The sequence below is a fragment of the Enhydra lutris genome, unplaced genomic scaffold, assembly GCF_002288905.1.
Source record: "Enhydra lutris kenyoni isolate GAN:26980312 unplaced genomic scaffold, ASM228890v2 scaffoldscaffold50, whole genome shotgun sequence".
NCBI classification, from domain to species: domain Eukaryota; kingdom Metazoa; phylum Chordata; class Mammalia; order Carnivora; family Mustelidae; genus Enhydra; species Enhydra lutris.
In genome coordinates this window covers 15,390,194-15,413,267 of record NW_019154134.1, presented here as the reverse complement: position 1 = coordinate 15,413,267, position 23,074 = coordinate 15,390,194, and the positions used below count along the sequence as shown (strand labels likewise).

General features: G+C 36.5%; 1 protein-coding gene across 3 annotated transcripts; it reads right to left on the bottom strand.

Annotated features, from left to right (window-relative positions):
• Positions 1–1,050: 1,050 nt before the first annotated feature.
• LOC111156953 (peptidylprolyl isomerase domain and WD repeat containing 1) lies at positions 1,051–22,600 on the bottom strand. Of its 3 annotated transcripts, none has more exons than XM_022518124.1 (11): positions 22,405–22,600; positions 18,047–18,149; positions 16,525–16,625; positions 16,258–16,378; positions 13,978–14,425; positions 8,630–8,820; positions 7,564–7,753; positions 4,593–4,774; positions 3,871–3,952; positions 2,440–2,622; positions 1,051–1,349 (listed from the first exon to the last, which is right to left on the bottom strand). In XM_022518124.1, exons 1-11 carry the CDS (start codon positions 22,598–22,600, stop codon positions 1,206–1,208), a joined length of 1,941 nt encoding a protein of 646 aa, XP_022373832.1. In that variant the 3' UTR covers positions 1,051–1,205. The 3 variants fall into 3 exon arrangements, with proteins under 3 accessions (XP_022373832.1, XP_022373835.1, XP_022373834.1); XM_022518127.1 differs by having other exon boundaries at positions 18,111–18,149; positions 22,405–22,593; XM_022518126.1 differs by lacking the exon at positions 22,405–22,600 and having other exon boundaries at positions 16,258–16,280; positions 16,600–16,625; positions 18,047–18,145.
• Positions 22,601–23,074: the final 474 nt, after the last annotated feature.

Below are 23,074 nucleotides of genomic sequence, written 5' to 3'. Positions count from 1 at the left end.
ATCAACACAAAGTGTAAGTTTAAACATAAGAATGTGAATTCCCTAAACAGGTCTGTTGAACGTGTCCCTCCTTTAACTTCTTGTTCTCCTTTAACTTCAAGAGTGTCTGGAAACTAGAAGCAACGGTTCTTAATAGTTAGGAAGTCAGGAGGGAAAGTGAAGAAGAAATCAATACAACATTTTGAACTCATACTGTTTTACAGCTCGAGTTACTAATAATTGCTCCATTATTAGCTACTAAAAGTTTTACTTAATATATAGTTTTTTAAAAAAATTTTTATTTATTTACTTGACAGACAGAGATCACATGTAGGCAGAGAGGCAGTCAGAGAGAGCGGGGGAAGCAGGATCCCTGCTGAGCAGAGAGCCCGATGTGGGGCTCCATCCCAGGACCCTGGAATCATGACCTGAGCCAAAGGTAGAGGCTTAACCCAGTGAGCCACCCAGGCACCCCAATATATACTTTCTTGATGGTATATTTAGTAAGGTAAGAAAAGATACTATAACTTGAGGACAGTAAATTTGAATTTAGTTACGTGAGGAAAATAATGTGAAAATAGTAAAATGGACCTGTATGTAAAATTAAGGACTGAAGTATTAATTTATTCTTATTCTTATATTTAAACACTAGGTGTAATACTCATTTAAATGTGATTTACCTGAAACTCAGAATAAGTTATTCCTAAATCTTTAATAAACTACAACTTCCTATTTATGTCTGAAACTTCACTTAACACTACTTGCTATTTTTAACAATGAAAGGCAAAACTATATGACATGAAACATAAACCTAAGAAAAGAAGGGAAGTGGTATATTACTATTAGATCCTGTTATACTTTTTTAGTGGATCTAAAGAAACATGTGGGCAGATAATGTGGCATGTCTTAAAAAGCTAAGCAACCTATGCATACGATTCTCATTATTTAATCTGGTTTTGGGTCTCATGACAGATTACATGTAAGGGATGCTATTTGCCCAAATTTGTCCACTTCAGTTTATTACCTCCTAGGATGAGAAATGCTGCAAGAAAAATCAAAGGCAGAGTTTTTAAAAAGGACCTTTAATGAAAAATATAAAAACATAATATTGGATCCTTGAAACATGATTTGTATGTTCAGCAAGTCCTAAGAGCTTTCTAATGTAAAATAACCCTGTTTGATATATGTGTGTTTCTATTTACACATACAATGAGACAAACCTTATTTTACTTGACAGTAATATTTATGATGCTGACATCCTCATAGGGCTTATCTGTTTTGGGATTGACTTTGACATTGGAGATCCTTTGTACAACTTCCATTCCTTTAGTCACTCGTCCGAACACTGTGTGCTTATTATCAAGCCAAGGCTGCATTGGAGGAGAAATGGGAAATCTTGGTAAACCCAGATTTCTTAAATCATACCCTCTGGGTGAGCAAATTAAAGAGAATTTAAGTTTATGCTTCATTTTTAAAATTTAATTAAAAAGATGTGCAGTTAACTTCATTTAGCAGCTTTTATGAGTGATTTCCATAATTATATGAAAAAATATAAAAGCACAGTATAATGTTTAATTAGATATCTGCATCTTTCAGACCAAAGGGAGCTAGAAGATGTTTGCTAAAGGTAAGTCTCTCTGCATAGCTCAAGAATTATGCCTAAGGCTTTAAAATTTCTCTGCAGGATTCCTACTTGTATAAGAAAGAGGCAGTTTGGAACTGTTAGCACATGCTGCTCATTCATATTAGAGAGATGGGAGCTCAAATGCTGGCTTTTGCTGCCTGCTTGACCTCTGGCAAGTTAATCATGTCTGTTTCATTTCCTCATCTATTTTTAAAACTGGGCATAGTGATACTAGAAGTACTATGAATATTACATGAGACTTTGTGCCTGATAGTAATTACAAATATTGTTCCTTTGTTGCATGGTGCTTCATTCCAAAAAATAAAGTGTAATAATTTGTATAATTTTGTGTAACTGCATAGCAAGAAAGTGCAATATTCTTATATTCTTATATAATGAATATTCTTCTATGAGTATAAAGAATATTCTTATATTCTTATATAATGCTGTATTTTAGCAAATCTACAGTGCTGTTGATTATGGGCTGCATTCTGATTTCAGAGATATAAAAATACAGAATAAAGCGCTTAAAATTCAGAATTCATATACTCTGATTTCTCCCATTCTGAAGATAAGGAAACAGCCCCAGAAGTGAAATAATTTGTTTTCTGTTGTACAACTAGTATTGGCAAGTTCACTTAAACTCAAGTGTCCTGAATTTTACAAAGTAAAATCCAATTTGTTAGGTAATTTTCTACTTTCTTATTTAAATTGTTTTCATTTTTATATCCTGGCAGATATAAATAATGGTAGAGAATCCTGCAGCTCTCCTCCACTGAATTCATTCTTCGATCATAATCTATGACTCTGTGGCTTATAGACAATGCTGTTCTTACCGTTGGTACTACTGTTATGAAAAACTGGGATCCATTAGTATTCGATCCAGCATTGGCCATGCTGAGTGTATATGGTCTGTCATGTCGTAATGTTGAATGAAATTCATCTTCAAATTCTCCTCCCCATATGCTTTCACCTCCCATACCAGTTCCTGTTGGATCTCCTGTCTGAATCATGAAGCCCTTAACAGGAAGCACACAAAAAACACATTACACTTCACTTTTTCTACATGCACACTTTGGAATCTTATGTTTAAGAGTCTTGTATAGTCAGTAAAATCTTAACTTTTCTTAACTGTCTCTCTATAAACTGATTTTATTAAAACCTCAGTAAGTTATACTTTACTTTAGAAGATGTATTTCCATTGCTTAAACACTACCTTTTAAACACTACTCTTCCTTTTACTTTTAAACACTACTCTTCCTTTTCCCTAAAAACTCTGGATTGCCTGGTGAGTCATTTACTAATTCTTTCAGAACCCCCCAGATCTGATTATCCATCCCCCTTGTCATTTCTGACCTGCTAGTTACCAAGAACTGTATTACTGCCCCATCTATTTTATAGAACACAGCTCAACAAAATCCTGGGCCAAGTTCTTTCTCTTCTTCAGGTTTTAATTAGTGGTTCTCAAAGATTAAGTGGCATCATGTCTCTTTTATTACTTAAAATCTTATCTGCTAGATCTAGACCTTATCCAGTCACTAGGTACAAGTAACCTTAGCTTTGGGTTTTATCTAAGCATGACCTTTTACTCCGTATCTGACCCTGATTTTAGCTGCTGACAAAATACTGAGGCAGTGTTTCTAAAAAGTACCAAGTCACTATTCCTGCGCTTGATTCCAAATCTGACATTCATGACCATCCTTTTTTTTTTTTTTTGGCTTCTACAGTCCATTTTTCCTATTTTTTTTTAAAAGAATTTTATTTATTTGACAGAAAGAGAGCAAGCAAGCAAGCAAGCACAAGCAGGGGGAGTGACAGGCAGAGGGAGAAGGAGTAGATTCCTTGAGGAGCAGGAAGCCCTATGTAGGGCTCCATCCCAGAACCCCAGGATCATGACCTGAGCCAAAGGCAGATGCTTAACTGACTGAGCCACCCAGGCCCCCTTTCCTATTCCTTTCTAACAAACTGATCATTGTGAGACAGGACGATTCCTTAGGTTTAAACCTGTGGTTATACGAAAACATACTGTTCCGGAAATCACTTAAATTTTCTGTCAACTTGGGGCACCTGGGTGGCTCAGTCAGTAAGCATCTGACTCCTGGTTTCAGCTTGGGTCATGATCTCAGGCCTGTGGGATAAAGCCCCGAGTTGGGCTCTGCCTTCAGTGGGGAGTCTGCTTGAAGATTCTCTCCTTCTGCCCCTCTCACCACTGCTCGTGCTCTCTCTCAAATAAATAAATCTTCGAAAAAATTTTTTGTATACCTTACCTTAATTATACGGTGAAATGTATGTCCATTATAATAACCATTTCTGCTGTGAACACAGAAGTTTTCCACTGTTTTAGGGCACCTAATAAGACACATGTTAAAAATATGAAATCTATTCAGGGCATCTTAAGAGTTTTCTTTGCAGTTATGCTTCTTAATGGTGTTTTCAATATCTTCTGAAACTTTCAGAATCTTTTTTTTTTTTTCATAACCTCTTCTAACCTCAGGATAAGCAAGAGTTGAAAGAGCATATAAGCCACAGTATATTCATATTGTTTAGTATATTATCTTTAGATCATGATTGCTTATTATGTTTGAATTTGACAGTATTTAAATTTCAGAGTCATTTAGCAGGTTAAAAAATACAACTACAGTACCTTAAGATACATATGTTCACTGAATTCATATAGTGGGTTCAGTTCCTGGGAAAGGAAATTTTCTTTAAAAACCATGTTGGGATGTATAGTTAATATATTTGTATATCACTTATAGTTTACATTCAGCACTTTTGTAGATATGTTTCATGTTCCTAATAATAAACCTGTGAAGTATGTGTATAAAATTTTCCCATTTTCTAGAGGAACAATTATCAGAAAGCTAAAGGTAGATGCTCTATCAAACACTTCTTTAAAATTCCTCAAGTTGAAGTAATTTTAAATTGCACAGTTTCTTCAAATAAACACATTTACATTGGTGTTTAAGACAACAGAAATAGTACATACTCAACAGGAAAAAGTTTGATGTGAATGTCTCCCATACTTGTATGGATAATGGCACTATCTGAAACTCGTTTAGGTCCTTCAGCTTGAGTAGCTGCCATGACTTCTTCTTTTGAAGGTTTCTCATTAAAAACATCTCTGTCAGAATCTGCACTTTTTGTATCTTCTGGTTCTCGTTTGGTAAACTCAAAAGAAAATTAGAGTGAATGAGTAAAATTTTCACCTGGTTAAAATTTAACAACAAGAAAATTTCATGTCTATTTATGGTATTTGGGAAAAAGAATTCACATCAGAACAAATCCTTATTTCAGGAATCACTTCCTATCACAGGATGTGTAATACAGTTAAATTATTTTTACACTTGTCTAATATGAAAATCCATTAATGAAGATGTATGATTTCAAATAGGATTTAATTTCTTTTTGGGTATACATTTAACAAGATGCAGTTTTATTTGAGGTAGCTCTCTGCTTCTGCCAGCTAATATGTCAAAACCTGTCATCTGTTGCTTACTTTCCACTATTTAGATTTCCTGGGTTTGAATTCCAGCTCCGCTACTTACTAGTTACATGATTTGGGGGAAGTAAATTCATTTCTTCCATTTCCTCATTCATAAATGGGGATGATAATAACTACCTCAAAGTGGTACCTGCTGTGAAGATTAAATGAAGGGATATAACATGCTTAGAGAACAGTGCCTAACATGTATAAGGTACTATATACATATTAGTAATTGTTGTTACAAAGGCAGAACCTGGTGCTAGGTAGCCTGAGGATTCAAAGATGAATCAGAAATGCATCTTGACTTTCTTTTTTTATTGCCTGCAAAGCCCCATCTGTTCTATCTAAATCCTGAAGCTTGGGAGAAAGAATATAAATTTTGAGTGAAGTTGTAGAAATTTCAGGGTACCTCAGGGTATTGGGAAAACTGAAGAAACCTTTCAGTTGTTAAAACTTTGGACTTCTCTAAGCCTGTTTTTTGTTTGTTTGTTTTTTGTTTTTTAACTTGACTTTCATTAAGTAGAGACTTTTTCTCCCAAGAAAGCCCTACCTGATAACCAATTGAGTTCCAGGAAGTAAAGCCAGTGTCCCAGGCCCCATCTTGCCTAATGTCATTCCTGATCTATTTGTATAAAGTCCAAATTAACAAACAACCAAGTTGCCTTATAATGTTACTCTCCAGTTTTCAAAGGAAGGGCATGTCTGCCTTTGAATTGAACATCAATTTTTAAATAGTTGTCTTGATTTAGCTTATGTATTAAACTACTAGAGTTCAAATTCTGTAAAATTTTATTTCATGATACTGGATTTGAAAAAAGGATAAATTTATACATATGTACACCATTTTGCTTTTACTCATGAATACGTATGTCTAAAAATGAAAGAATTTTATATTAGCTGTATAAAGATGCACATAGAGTGACTTTCTTTTTCTTCAGTGATTACAAGGAACATATATGATTTAATCAACATAAAAGTAAACTCTAGAAGAAGAAAAAGAAAATGTAACTTGTTAAAGTTTTTGATGAAGTGAATGAAACATTAGTACATGTTTTTAGTATATACCAAGGATTCCCTATTACAATTAACTTTTACCTTCAAAACAGTTAAATTACAGGTAAAACAAGAAAAATTCTTTTCCTTCAATATGTATTAATTTTTTAGCAAAGACCTTGACTATTATAAATAAAATTTTCATCTTAAAAGAATGTACCCATTTTAGGTTAAAAGTTTGGTTGCGATAAGCTGCTATTTCCTACATTTATCAAATGCTGGTAACTTGAATAGCTTCACAGCTGCTTACAATATATCATGAGTATACTATAGAATGAGTATACTATGGAATGAGTATACTATAATGAGTATACTATAATGAGTATACTATAATGAGTAAGTATAGAAAGAATGAGTATACTATAATGAGCCAGACACTTTACCAAACCTTGTGAATAGTGAAGAAAACATAAGATCCTGTATTTGAGAATTTTATATTGAGGAGATGATAGGGTCAGAGATTTAAAAAAAAAAAAATTATTCCAAAAACTGTGACATACTTCACAAGCAAGCATACCTAATCAGACCTGATGTCGAGAGAAGGCTTCCAAACTGAGACCTAGTGAGAGTAGGGACTGGGGACAGGTGTGTGACTGGCAGCAGGAAGAGCCTGTGCAAACACCTTGAGGTAAACAAGGACACTCAATTACTGCAAACGGGATCAAATTCAGTATAGCCAATGTAGCAAATGAACTAAAAATGAAGACAGACAGGTAGAAGAGCCATGTAATATAGATATTTGAGGAGCCATTAAAAGATTTTAGGCAGAGAAATAGCCAAATTTGGGACTTAGAAAGTCTGTGACTTCAGTGGGGAAAACAGAAGGGTAGGGCAGAGGTCTCTGTATTTTAGATTTTTTTCTGCTTTTTAGACACTGCTACTCTTAGATAGCTTGGTGTTTGATTTTGAGCCCAATGTTAGTTAACATGCAAAGTACCTGTAGTACTGTAGAAAAAAAGTAATTCCTCAGGAATATTCACTTTTAAGGTAGCACCATTACAAGGGAGTTAAAAGGCAATAAAAAGAAATGTGCTTAGAGAAGGAAGTGTGCAAGTTCAAGGGAGATAAATTATGTTTCAGAATAAAAGATGAAAAACAATCTTTTGCAGAATTTTAAAACCCCACAGCAAAGCTATTTTGGATGCAATTATTACCATAACCGCTTATTTCCTAACCTCTTAGACAACAAAAACAGTTGCAGAAGCCAGGTTGAAAAATTTTCAAAACAGGAAGGAAAACAGTACAAAATCAAGTCCTAGTTAAAAATTCTAAAATCTTAATGTTTTAAGATAGTATTCTGGTTGTTTAGAAAGTATGCTATTATTGCTAACATTCTCTTCAGTTGAAAGCACAAGCTAAGAAAATAAAACTCCAACCAAATTGGAAGAATTAAGGTCTTTTTCCTCGTACTTCCGCATACCATATAAAATCTGTTCTTTTTGAAAGATGTACAAACTATTGTCGGGTCAGCTTGAATATTCTGAAGAACAGGGTTTTCAGAAGCTTTCATTTCTATAGTAGTTGCAGCACGATGTTTTTTGGCTATTCCCTGGAACAAAGCCAACTGCATCACTCTAATATTTTCTTGCTTGCCTAAGATGCGCACACACCTAGAAAATACATTTTATACAATAAAATTATCAGAATGAAGTCCAATTACAAAAACTTTATAGTTAAAAGGTAGGAATCAACTATCCTTTATCCTTTACCTTTGTATAAAATAACTAGTAAAAGTTTAAAGAAATGTTTCTCTATCCCCTTCCCCCAAAAAGAATGATTTTAAATTGGTAGGTGGCTGGAACCTCCAGGTTAAAAAAAAATACATTCAGTCACATAGTTTTAACCTATCCCTGTCGCTATTATTTTAATTGTTCTGTAAACCTTCAAAGATTCTATACTGCCAAGAACTACAATATAAATTTGTTTACATGTGAAAATGCATAGCACTAGATTTTTTTCTCTTTAAAATATACTTCAAGTTCTTTGCATTTATATTCAGTGATAGTATCTTACTGTGGCTATTTTGTACTAAAACCAAATGGACTGTTTGCACAAAAGGCTTATGGTGGTTTCATGCATTTTAACTTCTGATTTTATGTCTAGCAGGATGTAATGCTGAATTCTGTGGTTAAAATATTTGGCAACATTTAACATGAACCAGGCTAATTTAAATCAATAAGCAAAAGAGAGACTGAAACTTGTTAAAAACACACACACACACACACACACACACACACACACAACAACTTGAAACTATGCATATCTTTTTTCCACTTCTTTTACAAACATGAGTGGAAACTTTTTACATAAGATTATAAACAACCAAAAGACCACAGAAAAATCCAGTCAAAACATTTGGTTAAGTTTAGACATTTGGGAGCATTCCACTTGTCCTGGAACAAACAAAACTCCCATTGTTTCCCTAGAGGAGGAAATGGTCCCCCAAAAATGAATGCACTTTTAAAACACTTCATGTTAGAACTTACCGGTTTGTTTCTACATTTATAACTTTAATGCCTAGCATTGTTCCATACAGCACGAAGTGTCCAGTCTCGTCAAAAACTACGTTAATTAATCTTACTGCATCCACCTTCTCCAACTCACGTTCTACAGCCATTCGTCGGCCAAATTCCATGTCGGGTAACTGTTGCCTCATCTGCTGGAGTTCAGTAAACATCTAAGAAGCAAACCATTTATTAACAAAAAAGCTACATGATAAAGGGAATGAGATTTTTTAAAAAAATATTTTATTTATTTGACAGAGAGAGAGATCACAAGTAGGCAGAGAGGCAGGGAGGAAGCAAGTTCCCTGCTGATCAGAGAGCCCAATGCGGGGCTCGATTCTAGGACCCTAAGAGCATGACCTGAGCTGAAGGCAGAGGCCTTAACCCACTGAGCCACCCAGGCACCCCATGAATGAGAATTTAAATAGAAGCACAGAACACATTAAGAGCTACTGAAAGTTTACGTACTTATGCGTCATCTTCAGGAGGATTCTAAATACTATAAGCAGAAAATAAGTAAGTTCAATCATAAAAAATAGTATTTATGCTAACTGGTTCTTAAAAGTTAATGTAACTACTGTTTTCTCTATTGAAACTCTATCTACTGCCTTTTACAAGCCACAGACAAGTACTTTCCAATAGAAATATAATGGAAACCACATATATAATTTTACATTTTCTAGTAGCTACTTAAAAAGAAACAGGTGAAATTAGTCTTAATAATGTTTTATTCCGGGATGCATGGGTGGCTCAGTCGATTAAGCGTCTGCCTTCAGCTTAGGTCATGATCCTGGGTTCCTGGGATCGAGTCCTGCATCAAGCTCCCTGCTGAGTAGGGATCCTCCTTCTCCCTCTGCCTGCTGCCTCCCCTGCTTGTGCTTTCTCTCTATCTCTCTGAGATAAATAAAATCTTCAGAAAAAATGTTTTATTGAACCTAATATATCCAAAATATAATCATTTACGCTTTAGGCAATATTAAAAAATTGAGATGGGACACCTGGCTGGCTCAGGTGGTAGAGGATGTGACTCTTGATCTCAGGGTTGTAAGTTCGAGGCCCATGATGGATGTAGAGATTACTTAAAATCTTAAAAAAATTTTTTTGAGATGTATTACATTCTACGTTTCTTATATTAGGTCTTTGAAATCCTGTATTTTATACTTTCAGCCCATCTCAATTTGGACTAGCTTCCTATCAAGTGCTCAATAGCCACATGTGGCTAGTGACCACATGTGGACAACGCAACTAGACTGTAAGGTCCCTATACAGGGATCATGGGCCTGACATGATATAACAAGCACTCAGTTTTTGTTGAATGAATGAACTCTTATTATTTCATTAATTTATAACAATTTCATGACATTTTAGAAAATGTTTCATACGGGGCACCTGGGTGGCTCAGTGGGTTAAAGCCTCTGCCTTTGGCTCAGGTCATGATCCCAGGGTTCTGGGATCGAGCCCCACATCGGGCTCTCTGCTCAGCGGGGAGCCTGCTTTCTCCTCTCTCTCTGCCTGCCTCTCTGCCTACTTGTGATCTCCATCTCTCAAATAAATAAATAAAATCTTTAAAAAATAATGTTTCAAGTTATTTTTACAGAATGTACAACACAGATTATCATTAGGTAAATGTGACTTTGTGTGGATGAATATTTTTGAGTGCTCTCTAGTTTTGTTATTTGGTTTTCTTTAGTATTTAAAATAATTTCAGATAGGGTCACATCATAATTACTATGTATTATTATACTGTAAGTTTCCCCCAAAATATGATCTTTCATTCACTTTTCCAGATATTTAGGGCATCAAGCAGCAGAATTCAAAAGTAGGTCTCCACTGGAGATGGAAAGAAACCAGGCTTATGTTCAATCTTTTTTTTTCAGGCTTGCATTCACTAGAAACCCTGTTTTTCTAGATACGGAAAGAACAATGTCAGTAACTCCAAAAGACAAAAGGAGGTATGTGTATGAGGGAACAACAAGAAGCAAAGTTCTTACAGGACAGATAAAAAGCCTGGTCATTAGAGTTTCTTGTGTCCAGTCTCTGAGACTGATAATTGTTTGTTTGTATGCTAGAAATAGCCTAGATGCCAGAGTACATTTTTGTAGTGAGGGACGCTTGATTATTTTGTTACAGAGAAAATTCATTTTCTTTCCTTTTTTTTTTTTTTAAGGATTTTATTTATTTATTTGAGAGACAGCGAAAGCGAGAGAGATCACAGAGGGAGAAACAAACTCGCCGCTGAGCAGGGAGCCCAATGTAGGGCTCGATCCCAGGACTCCAAGATCATGACTTGAGCCAAAGGCAGACACGTAACTGAGCCCCCAGGCACCCCGAGAAGGATTCATTTTCACTGGCCCTCTGCCAATGAAAATGAAGTATTTCATAAATACTTCTGCCAGTGAAGTATTTCATAAATGTTAATCCATCCTGATAAGTACATTGGTATCTTTTTACATATTCTAGTCTTAATACCAGGGCCTCTGTGATACAGAACTATAGAGCCGTAGGCCGCATATGCATATCTCTTTAACTGTGAGATTCCACACATTCACTACTCACTAGCATTCTAACTAATTTACTTGGCATTTGTTTTTGTTTTGTTTTGGTAACTTCTCTTATTCTGAATCTCAACTTCTATCATAACCTTTACTACTGATTTTCTCTTATCATCTCAGCCCTCGGACTTCAACAAATGTTGAAGACAAGGATGAACAGAGTAGACTGAACAGCTCAAGAGTATTCGTGTTAAGAGATATACATCCAGAGACTGTATTTTTATTTTTTTTTTATTTTATTTATTTTTTTAAAGACTGTGTTTTTAAATGTTTCTTTTCCGAAGGAATCTTTGAAGAGCTGCAAGCTGGTAAAGAGTTAAGTTATATTTAAATTAATATTTAATTACCATCTAACATTAAAGAAGAAAACACTACAAAGGACGTTTTCTCCTTTTCTTAAAAGTATAGGGGAGAGCTATTCTCTTCCACCAAGAAAATGAGTCATGAGGATGATTTGACTGCAAATACATCTTCACATTTGTCTGGATTCATACTACTTTAGGCAGATAATCCACCCAACTTACTGCTACTTGCCACCAAATAAGAGTGTCACTAATAAAAATAATAGAATTTAAGACCTTAATGCAGGGAATCTAATATAAATTGGTCACTACCAAGAGTGTAAAATTGACAAGGTCATACAATAAACATTACTGCTACAAAGGTTCAACCCACAGATTCTTAGAAGATTCAACATACCATTAGCGATGATGAAATCCAAATTTCCACAAAAAAACAGTTAACTTTGCATGGACAGAAACTCTTATTCTACAACTACATGCTTTAACAAATTCTTTTTTTGTTTTTTGTTTTGTTTTGTTTTAACAAATTCTTGTTAGCAGTTATGTATCAGGTATTGTTCTCAGTGCTGGAGATACAAACAGGAACCAAAATAGATAAGGGACCATAAATTCGTAGAGTTTAATTTATGAGGGGTTGATATGTATTAATCAAAAATAAGACCATGCCAAATGCTCTACAGGAAAATTAAACAGTGACACTGAGTCACGTTAAAAAAAAAGTTGGCCTGGGGCGCCTGGGTGGCTCAGTGGGTTAAGCCTCTGCCTTCGGCCCAAGTCATGATCTCAGGGTCCTGGGATTGAGCCCCGCATTGGGCTCTCTGCTTGGCAGGGAGCCTGCTTCTCCCTCTCTCTCTGCCTGCCTCTCTGCCTACTTGTGATCTCTCTCTGTCAAATAAATAGATAAAATCTTAAAAAAAAAAAAAAAAAAAAAGTTGGCCTACGGGTAGGTGGGTGGCTCAGTTGGTTAACCAACCAACTCTTGGTTTTGCCTCAGGTTGTAAACTCATGTGTGTTAAGATCAAGCCCCAAGTCAGGCTCTACACTGAGCAAGGGCAGAGTCTGCTTGAAGATTCTCTCCCTCTGATCCCCACTCCAGCTCGCAGATATGCTTACCCTCTCTTGTGCTCTCTCTAAATAAATAAGTAAATCTTAAAAAAAAAAAAAAAACCGTCTTAGATTATATAAACAGTGAATTCCCATAGGAAGTGACCCTTTAAGATTTTGAAGTGTAAATTCAACAGGTAATGGAAAGAATGGGGGAGGGGTGACTCCAGGCAGCAAGAACAGCATATGCAAAGGCCCTGTGGTGGGAGACATGTTCAAGAAATTGAAAGAAAGCCTAAATGGCTAGAGTAAGAGGAAGGGAGAAAGGTGATTTACAGTAGGGCAGAGTAGTAGGCAAAGGCCACAACAAGGCAGGACATGAATTTGGTCTTGATTCTAAGAACAGGAAGTCACTAAAAAGTTCAAAGAATGACATGATCAGATGTGCATTTAAAGAAAAAAAAAAAAAATGCTCCAAGGGCACCTGGGTGGCTCATTGGATTAAAGCCTCTGCCTTCGGCTCCGGTCGTGTGGGATCGAGCCCTGCGTCTGGCTCTCTGCTCGGCGGGGAGCCTGCTTCCCGCCCCCCGCCCCCACCCTGCCTGCCTCTCTGCCTACTTGTGATCTGTCTGTCAAATAAATAAATAAACTCTTTAAAAAATAAATAAAAATTTTAAATTTTAAATTTAAAAAAAATTGCTCTGGGTACAGCGTGTATAACAGATTAGGAGGAAGCCAGGACACAGGCAGTAGGCCATGAGATCGTCTAGGCAAAATATCATGAGCTTTAGTATTGACAGCTGTGCTGAAAGGAAATTGATAAATTTAAAGCATATTTAGAAAGTAAAACTGACAGGACTCATGATGAATTAAAAAGAGGGGTAAGGAAAAAGAGTTAAGGATGATTCAGGTTTCTTTGGTTTGTGCAAGCAAATGGATATTGGTGCCATTCATGAAGACAAGCAAAACAAAGCAAAACAAAAAAACCCAAAACCAAACCAAACCAAACCAAACCAAACCAAAACAAAACAAAGGATAGCACCAGCTCTTTTCACAACAGAAAGCTGGAAAAATCAATTTGGGAGCAGTCATACAAACAGGCAGGAATGAACAGAGTTAAGAAAAGGGTAAGAAAAAAGTCTAGAATGAGTTTTGAGGAGCTTAAGAGGATGAACTTACAAACAAAACTAAACTAGAAATAGCCACATAAATGTAAGGATAACTGGCTCAAAAGATACCACATCATAAAACTAGGGAAGAGAGTTCTGAAGAACAATGAAAGAGAGCAGACAGTTGAATAATATCTTCAATGTGCTAAGAGAAAATAACCATCCACGTAAATATCTACACCCATAAAAAATATCTTTTAAGAAATAGCACAAAATAAAGACATTCAGAAAGGAAACATTCATTAAATTTATATTGTACTTACACTTAGTGATTCATCAAAGACTCTCATGAGTTTTCCAGTTAAAAATCTGAAAATTCTAACTTTTCTATCAGAACCAATAGTAGCTATTTTCTTCCCATCAGGTGAAAAACATATGCTGGTTGGATAAGCCTTGCACTTGGCAAATTCATATAAATCTGTGTCAGTTTTATATTCCCAGTTCACATTTTTGGGGAACTTATACTCATGAGGAGGCCCAGTCCAGTATTCAATCATTCCAGATTTATCAGAAGACACTACTGCTTTGTAAACTGCATTCAGCCGTATCTGAGTAAGAGGTGATGTATGGAGTTTGTCAAAGATATGAAGTGGCTGGTTATCTCCTCGACCATCATAAATGAAAATTTTTCCTGTGCTCTTCTCAGAAGCAGCAACTGAAGAGATGGCATCCCCTGGGCAATAGATCCACTCACACTGTCCAGGAAAATAGCTAAAATATTTAAGAATTGAGGGAAAAAAAGAGATCAATACAAATAAGCATCTTTTTCCACCCTCACCACCAGAAAAGTGCCCTGGACAATGATTTGATTAATTTTGGATTCCTTGCTCAAAGTAGCAGAGAGATAGAAAATGGGAAGGAACTAAGAGAGTTACTAATTTTTCTCTTTCTGACCTCATTAATATAATGGTAGTAACTTCTGAAGATTTATCAGACCACAAAAAGAACTGCATATAGTAGATCATTTACTTCTTTTGGGTAGATAAGAAAACCTAATCAGACCCAAAACTTAAAATATTTCAAGGCATTGCCTTTCGGATTTCTGTCCACATCTCAGTCTATGTGTAACTTACTTTTAAATAGGTTAGCATGTAACAGTATACTTGATAAATCCATCCTCGAAATGTTTAAAATAAAAACATTTTAGTTATGACTGTGATCAAAAGAAAAACATTTTGATATCGCATTCTCATTATTAGTAACTTGATCTTAAAACTATAAAGTTTGAACATGATACTTGATGAACAAAGGGTAAAATAACTGGGACAAATTTAATTAATTCACTGAACTTACACACTCAAATGAGTGTTGTCTCCTTTGCAGTTAAGTTTGAAAAGTTACAGTTATTCCAATGTTGGTGCTGATGATCAAAACTTTCTTAGTACTTCTCAAAACTTTTTTAGAATTTCTACCGAAACTTAAAAAAAAATACTCTTTTAATATTCTCAAAGACGGCAAAGGTTCAACATTTATCAATAGATTTAATTTTTAAAAAACCACTAGTGTGGGTAAACAAAGCAAGGGAATAGGACAGATAACCAAAAGATATTTCTATTTCTAGTCAAAAATAAGTTCTGACCATAAGTAATGAGACTGATTTCCTTTAGTGGCTCATAAACTGGTTTTGAAGGAAATTCCAAAAGAAATCCTATTATGTAATGAACTGTTGTTCTCCTTCCCCCACCATTCATATGTTGCAGTTACCCAAGGTGATCGTATCTGGAGATAATTAGGAGGTAATTAAGGTTGAATGAGGTCATAAATGTGGGGCCCTAATCCCAAAGGCCTGTGGCCTGAGAAGGGAAAGATCAAGATACCATTCCTCCCTACATCCTGTCCCCAAAGAGAGTCCTCACCACAAATTAAACCCTGCTGGAACCTTGATCTTGCACTTTCCAGCCTCCAGAACTCTGAGAAAATAAAATTCTATTGTTTAATCCACTTAGCCTATGGTCTTTTCTAAGGGCAGTGTGAGCTAAGACAAGTCCCAAACTTTTTGACAATACTATGACTTTAAAGCTGACATTAATTAAGATATATTTAAATTCAGTATAGTATCTGAAGAAAGACATGTTTAAAGTATTCATCTCATTCCTGTACAGTCCAACCACATAGGCTGGGTATTAATATACTTCAAAGTTTAAAATCACCAACAAATCACTTCAAGTTCAAAATGTACACAAGCCTTATAAGACACAATACAGATGACTGAAATAAACACAGCAAAGAAGTTAATTCTAAGCACCAGTATTTTCGACATGATGGATCCTGTTAATTCATTAAGTAACGTCAAATGGATGTAATGAATCCTTGCTGTGATGCTGATTAAAAATTTCTACTGTGATTAATGAGAAAAACACAACAGAAGCCTCCAAAGAGATCATAACAAGGATTCATACCAAATTTTCCTAAGCAAAATTCAAAGGCACATTTTTTAATGGGATGGCAATATAATGTGTTTAGAAATATCTACAAAATGGTGACATTTAGTTTAAAACTTATTTCACTAAATTAAAAAATATATACTTTAAAAAAAGACTCACCCAAGCTTCAGCATATTGATCATGTCAAAGTTCACTACATCAAACACCTTCATTGCTTTATCATCACCCACAGAACAGAACAATGCTCCCTCAGAGCTAACTGCAATACTCTCAATAACTCCTATTTAAATAAATCAAATTAAAACACTCTAGTAAATACCAATGAAACAAATATACATGATTCAAAGAAAAAAAATTTTAAAAGAAACTTTAACCAATACAATTTAAGAGAGCTACACAAACACAAACACAAAGTGAAATTCTTACCTAGATGACTACGAAAATGTTTAACAAATTCAATTCCCTCTTCTATTTTTTTCCAGAACTTAACATGTCCATCATGACTGGCAGTAATAATAAAGTCTGTCCTGCATATATAAAATTATAAAAGTTAATTTGTAGAACAGATCTATGAATTACTTAGTACCCCCAAAGCAATCATTCATGAGAGTTTCTGACTTTCAAAGTAGGTTTTTAAAAAAATATCTTCCTTTATGAAGACTACTATATGACATATTAAAAAAATCTTCCTTTATGAAGGCCATTATTGCAAACTTTGTAGTTCTTTTCTGGATTTTATAATAGTTGCTGTGGTAGTAATTTTAATCCCAAGAACTAGGCTCAGAATTGAGCTAGCACTTGACATTAAAAAAAAAAAAGAAATTTCACCAGCAATCACTAGACCCTACAACCTGTTAATGTTAAGATCATCCTATAGGCAGTGTTTTCAGAAGGAAAATTACACTAGTTTTCAGAAACTGATAAATCATTAAATCTCAATATATTCCTTCTCTATACAGCAAAGTTCAACATACAATTGTTTTGTATCCTATCCAAGGTGTTTGGTTAAGTATCAAAAAGATTTTATTTTTATTTTTTTTATTTTTTAAAGATTTTATTTATTTATTTGACAGACAGAGATCACAAGTAGGCAGAGAGGCAGGCAGAGAGAGAGAGAGAGAGAGAGAGAGAGAGAGAGAGGAGGAAGCAGGCTCCCCGCTGAGCAGAGAGCCCGATGTGGGGCTCGATCCCAGGACCCTGGGATCATGACCTGAACCGAAGGCAGAGGCTTTAACCCACTGAGCCACCCAGGCGCCCCTCAAAAAGATTTTATACAGAATAGTCTCCCTTGTATGATATATAAAAATGGAAGCCATTTATCGAAACCTAGACTATGCCAGGTACTTTACAGATCTTACTTCGAACACCCTTCTTGTATGATATAGGAAAGAGAAGTAGGCCTTTATTTAACTTCAACTATCACAAAACCTGTGACATTAAACAGAAATCCACAGTATCCTAGAGTTACTTCTACAAATCCTCCTCAAAACTGAAGCATTTTTATAAAACACATTTTTAAAAAATATTTTATTTGGGGTGCCTGGGTGGCTCAGTGGGTTAAGCCTCTGCCTTCGGCTTAGGTCATGATCCCAGGATCCTGGGATCGAGCCCTGTGTTGGGCTCTCTGCTCAGCAGGAAGCCTACTTCCCTTCCTCTCTCTCTCTGCCTGCTTGTGATCTCTGTCTGTCAAATAAATAAATAAAATCTTTTAAAAAATAAATTAAAAAAATAGTTTATTTATTTGACAGATCACAAGTAGGCAGAGAGGCAGGCAGAGGGGGTGGGGGAAAGCAGGCTCCTCACCAAGCAGAAAGCCCAATGTGGGGCTCAATCTCAGGACCCTGAGATCATGACCTGAGCCGAAGGCAGAAGCTTAACCCACTGAGCCACCCAGGTGCCCCTAAAAGACATTTTTTAGAAAGAAATTAAAATGATGTGATAGACTTACTTGGTGCATACCACATGGGTGATAACATCTCTATGCATGTAACTGCGTTCATACATAGATGCACTGGGGAGATTTTCAAGATAGACTCTTTCAAACTCTAGAACTGAGGGAAAAAAAAGTAAAGAAAAATGTATTTTTAACTGGAACTATATACTATTTTGTATTTAAGATTTTCTAAATGCTATTTTGCATTTTCTTCTAGATTTTCTGAAATTTCTCTTAATTCACATGTAATGAAAAAAAATTTAGTGTCTGTTACATCACTTATAACTTCTATTGTTTTATAGTAGTGAATAGCACCATTATTTAGTTAGTCATGACAGGTTCTAAGGTAGTATAAAAAGGCTTAACTGTCCCCAGAACTTAAGAACTGAGTAATTATGACTTAATATGAAGGTTCCATTAAGAAACAAAAACCTTTAAAAGTTTCATCAAATTATCACAACCATCTTTTTAGCCATGTAGAATCAATTATTAGTTTTAACTTAAATAAGTAACAAGAGGACAGTGGCCACTGATAAGATGTCTGTTTATCTTTAAAGGCACTAATCCTCTCTGAAGTCACTGATACTGGCATTAGAGCAGATTAACATGAAAAAATTTGAAATAGACTTTTAGAGCTAAAAAAAATTCTGGAGTTCTCAACTTTTCAGGGACAAAACATTTGTTAAAAGTGTTAATCCGAGGAAATACTGATTTCATTACAGGAGTTATGAACAATTTTACTAGCAAAAATTGACATATCTAGGGAGCCTGGGTGGCTCAGTGGGTTAAGCTGCTGCCTTCAGCTCAGATCATGATCTCAGGGTCCTGGGATCGAGTCCCGCATCGGGCTCTCTGCTCAGCAGGGAGCCTGCTTCCCTCTCTCTCTCTCTCTCTCTCTCTCTGACTGCCTCTCTACTTGTGATCTCTGTCAAATAAATAAATAAAATCTTAAAAAAAATTGACATATCTAGTAAAATAATCCAATGATGGCCAAATAGAACTATAAAAATTGCTACATTAAATATGAGATGTTTTGTAGTTTTTCATTAACCAATGCATAGCAGACTCAAACTGGTGCCCAATGAACTTTTTCCTTCACTTTTAATAACAGAATGCCCATTTTTACATGGGCACGTTGATATCCAGCTGTTATTAAAGGGACATTTCTCAACTTCTCCAGAATTAGGTGTGACCATGTGTCAATGAGAAATATTGTGCAACAAAGAGGAAGTCTCTTTCAAAAAGTGTTCCCTTGTTCCCTTGTCCCCTTCCTCAGTCCTACAACTTGGAACTGGGATAAGAGCACTGTTATTCTAATAAACACTCAGGATAAAGATGAGGGCCATATCTTAGTGATGTTAGGACAGCAAGGTGCAAAGAACGTCCGTCTGGAGCCTCTATACCAATCTTATACTGTTTACTTTGGGACTCCTTTTACACATGAAAGAAGTAGACCTCTGTCTTTTTTTTTTTTTAAGAAGATTTTATTTATTTATTTATTTATTTGTCAGAGCGAGAGAGAGTGCAAGTGCGCGTAAGTAGGCAGAGTGGCAGGCAGAGACGGAGAGAAGCAGGCTCCCTGCCGGGGTCCTACTGAGCAAGGAGCCCGATGTGGGACTTGATTCCAGGACCCTGGGATCATGACCTGAGCGGAAGGCAGCGGCTTAACCAACTAGGCCACCCAAGTGTCCCAGACCTCTGTCTTTTTTAATGTTATTGACTTTTTGGGTCTTTATGTAATAGGCAGGTAATATAATCCTATCTGATACCATTCCTTTTGCTGCTAGTTTACTTGTTGAGCAGATATTTACTGAAAACAAAATAGGTTAAGGCTCATGGACATGAAGAACACATAACTCTTGTCTTTGAGAAACCATCAGTTTAATTAAAGGTAGTACCATATAATAATTTATAATGTCTTTCTGAAAATTAGTACAAAAATCCAGTGTCAAAAGAACATGTTCTATTTCTAGAAATATATTATCAAATTCCTGTCTTTTTATTTTTTTAAAGATTTTATTTATTTTTTTGACAGAGAGAGATCCCAAGTAGGCAGAGAGGCAGGCAGAGAGAGAGAGAGGAGGAAACAGGCTTCCTGCCAAGCAGTTAGTCCAATATGGGACTTGATCCCAAGACCTTGAGATCATGACCTGAGCCAAAGGCAGCGGCTTAACAGACTAAGCCACCCAAGTGGCAAGGTAGAGGCTTAACCCGCTGAGCCACACAGGCGCCCCTATTTTTTTTAAAGAATATATTTTTAAGTAATCTCTACACCCAACTTGGTGCTTGAATTTACAATCCTGACATCAAAAGTCACATGTTCTACTGATGGAGCCAGCCAGGTGCCCCAAATTCCTGTCTTTTTAGATAATCTTCAATGATACTATTCTAATGTCTCATACATGTTTTTAAATCTTAATTTTTTCTTCAAACTTCAAACTATTGGCTTAAACACAATGAGCATCTACTTAAGGGCAAACATTTTTCTTTTGTGTGTATGTGTGTGTGTGTGTGTGTTTTTTCTTTAAAGATTTTATTTATTTATTTCATAGACAGAGAGAGAGTACAAGCAGGGGGAGCAGCAGGGAAAGGGAGAAGCAGGCTCCCACTGAGCAGAGAGCCCGGTAAGGGGCTTGATCCTAGGAGCCTGGGATCATGACCTGAGCTGATGGCAGACACTTAACCGAATGAGCTGCCCAGGTGCCCCTAGGGTGAACATTTGCACACGTAATTATTTCTGTCTCTGTCTCTACTGAATTAAGCTTTGTACAATCTTTGTCTCTTAACACTAATATCAACACTTTGATTTTTTTTTATTTTTCCATTAGAAAGGACATACAAAAATATTCTAATGCAACAGTAAGAGCATTAACTTTGTCATATTCATTCATTCAATAAATACTAAGTGAACACTTACTATGTGCAAAGCACTGTAGCAAGCACTGAAGCAAAGTAGGAATGGACTTTGCTTTTAGAAGGGTATAGTCTTAGCAGTGGAAAAGAACATTAATCAATCACATGAATAAATATACAATTGTAAAATGTAGCAAGTGCAATGATGAAGAAATTGCTATGGAAACATTTAACAGAAAGACCTAGCAGTAAAAAAGATTATGTACTTTAAAGGTGTCAGTGGACAGTGTTTTAAAAAGTGGCTTCTTCAAAATCTGGATACATAAATTTGAAGTCTACCTGTAAATTAAGATGTTAAATATTACCTCAGATTTATGATTGGTGCTCTTTAGAAACCCGGCCCAAACTGGAGAAGTCACAGGCTTTAGAAAGGTGATGGTTGAAGACAAATGCTACAGTTGAGCAAGTTAGCCAAGTGAAAAAGGGTGAGGGAAATTATTCCAGGTATACACCATAACATCCTGGTAGGCATTCAAATAAGAAAAAAAGGCATGTCCCATTCTCAAGTATCTTAATATCTTAATACGTCTAGAGTACAGAGTAAGGAAGACAGAGTTAGGATAGAGAAGCAGTGGAAATGTTTTGGTGAGGTAAGGAGAGATCATGTCATGAACAGCCTTGTAGGCCATTTGGGGAGTTTGGACTTTGTTTAGAAAATAATGAGGAATCACTGAAGAGTGTGAAGCAGAGAGAGAGAATGATAAAGTAAGATTTGAACTTTCAGAAAAATCGTATTTTAATGATCTTACACGTTAAGAAAGACATTTTATAGAACTTTTAAAATAAGAAAATTTAACCTCTTCCCCCACCCTTTTTATTTGATAAAACCTGTTCACTATTCCACCAAAGTAGGAAAATACTTCAGGCCCTGGTATCTCCTGCGTGTGGTTTCAAAACCACACCCCGCTGGTTTTAGATGAAAAATCTGTGATCCAGGAAATTTATGTAACTTTCCTACGTCAAAAAAGTAATTACTGGAAGAGTCAGAATTATAATCATCTTTACTTACTCTTTAGGATTCTAAATAGGCACCGCCCCCTCGCCCCCTCCCCGCGCGCCGCAACAAACAGCATTCCTGAACTAAAAGCCTTCAAGAAAACCGGACTCTCACATCTGCTAGACGGAGACAGAAATTCCAACCTCATATACCTGCTGTAGGGATTAAATGAGAGGCGCATAGGAAGTAGTGGCATAAATTAGCTTTAGCATCTATTAGAACACGTTACTGTAACACATCCATGATTCACACTGTTTGGTATTACCAAAAGGACGCTGTACTCAGCCCAAGTCACTATTTCGGGAGAACGTGCAAGTATAGAATGACCAGCAATCAGAAGATCCTCTGTTCAGAGGGCACAAAATCCCGCAATCACACACCATCTGTTTTGGGGGTCTGGTTTGAAATCTCCCAGTCGGGGGATGCAGATTTCAACTCGCCCAGGGCTTATCTCTGTAGCTACCTTTCCTCTTCTTGGCCAATGTTGCCTCTACTGGTAAAGGCCCAACCCAGCGCTCTTCATTTTCCTCTTCATTCTCTTGGGCCACCGCCACTACCACTGTCAGCTCTCTTTCGCTGAGTTCTGCTTTTTCCGGTTCCTCCGGGTCCCGGCGCCTTCTCCTTCTCAGCTGCGAATCGCTACCACCTTCCGACGCCATATTGCCCGAATTGTCAGAAACGGCGCGACACACGCAGCTCTGCTACCAATCTTAAAAGCGGCGCAGTTTGTCCGTCAGCGGACAAGCGAGTTTCCGGATTGGCTGGCGTGGGTAGAAGCAGACCAATTAGCAAGCAGCGCGCGCAAACTTCCTAGGCTAGGAATCCTTGTCTACAGGAGACTGAAGTGACCTGAAGTCCGTGACCCTGTGGTGGTAAGACATAGGCAGAACTCCTTAACGGTTGAAAAAAACTTGACGCTGGGCCTGACGGTCCCAGGACGTGAAACTGCAGCCCGGACGGTGGGACCCTTACCTCACCGGAATTGCTTACGGGACGTCCGGCCAGTCGTTGTGACCGGCTCTTCTCCCTCTCTAGAAACGCTCCGGATTAGGGGAGAATGCCCGAGGCAGGGAATTGAGGGAACTGGTTAATTTGCGGGCCTCCCTTCAAGCCCTCCAAACTGACTTCTTGCC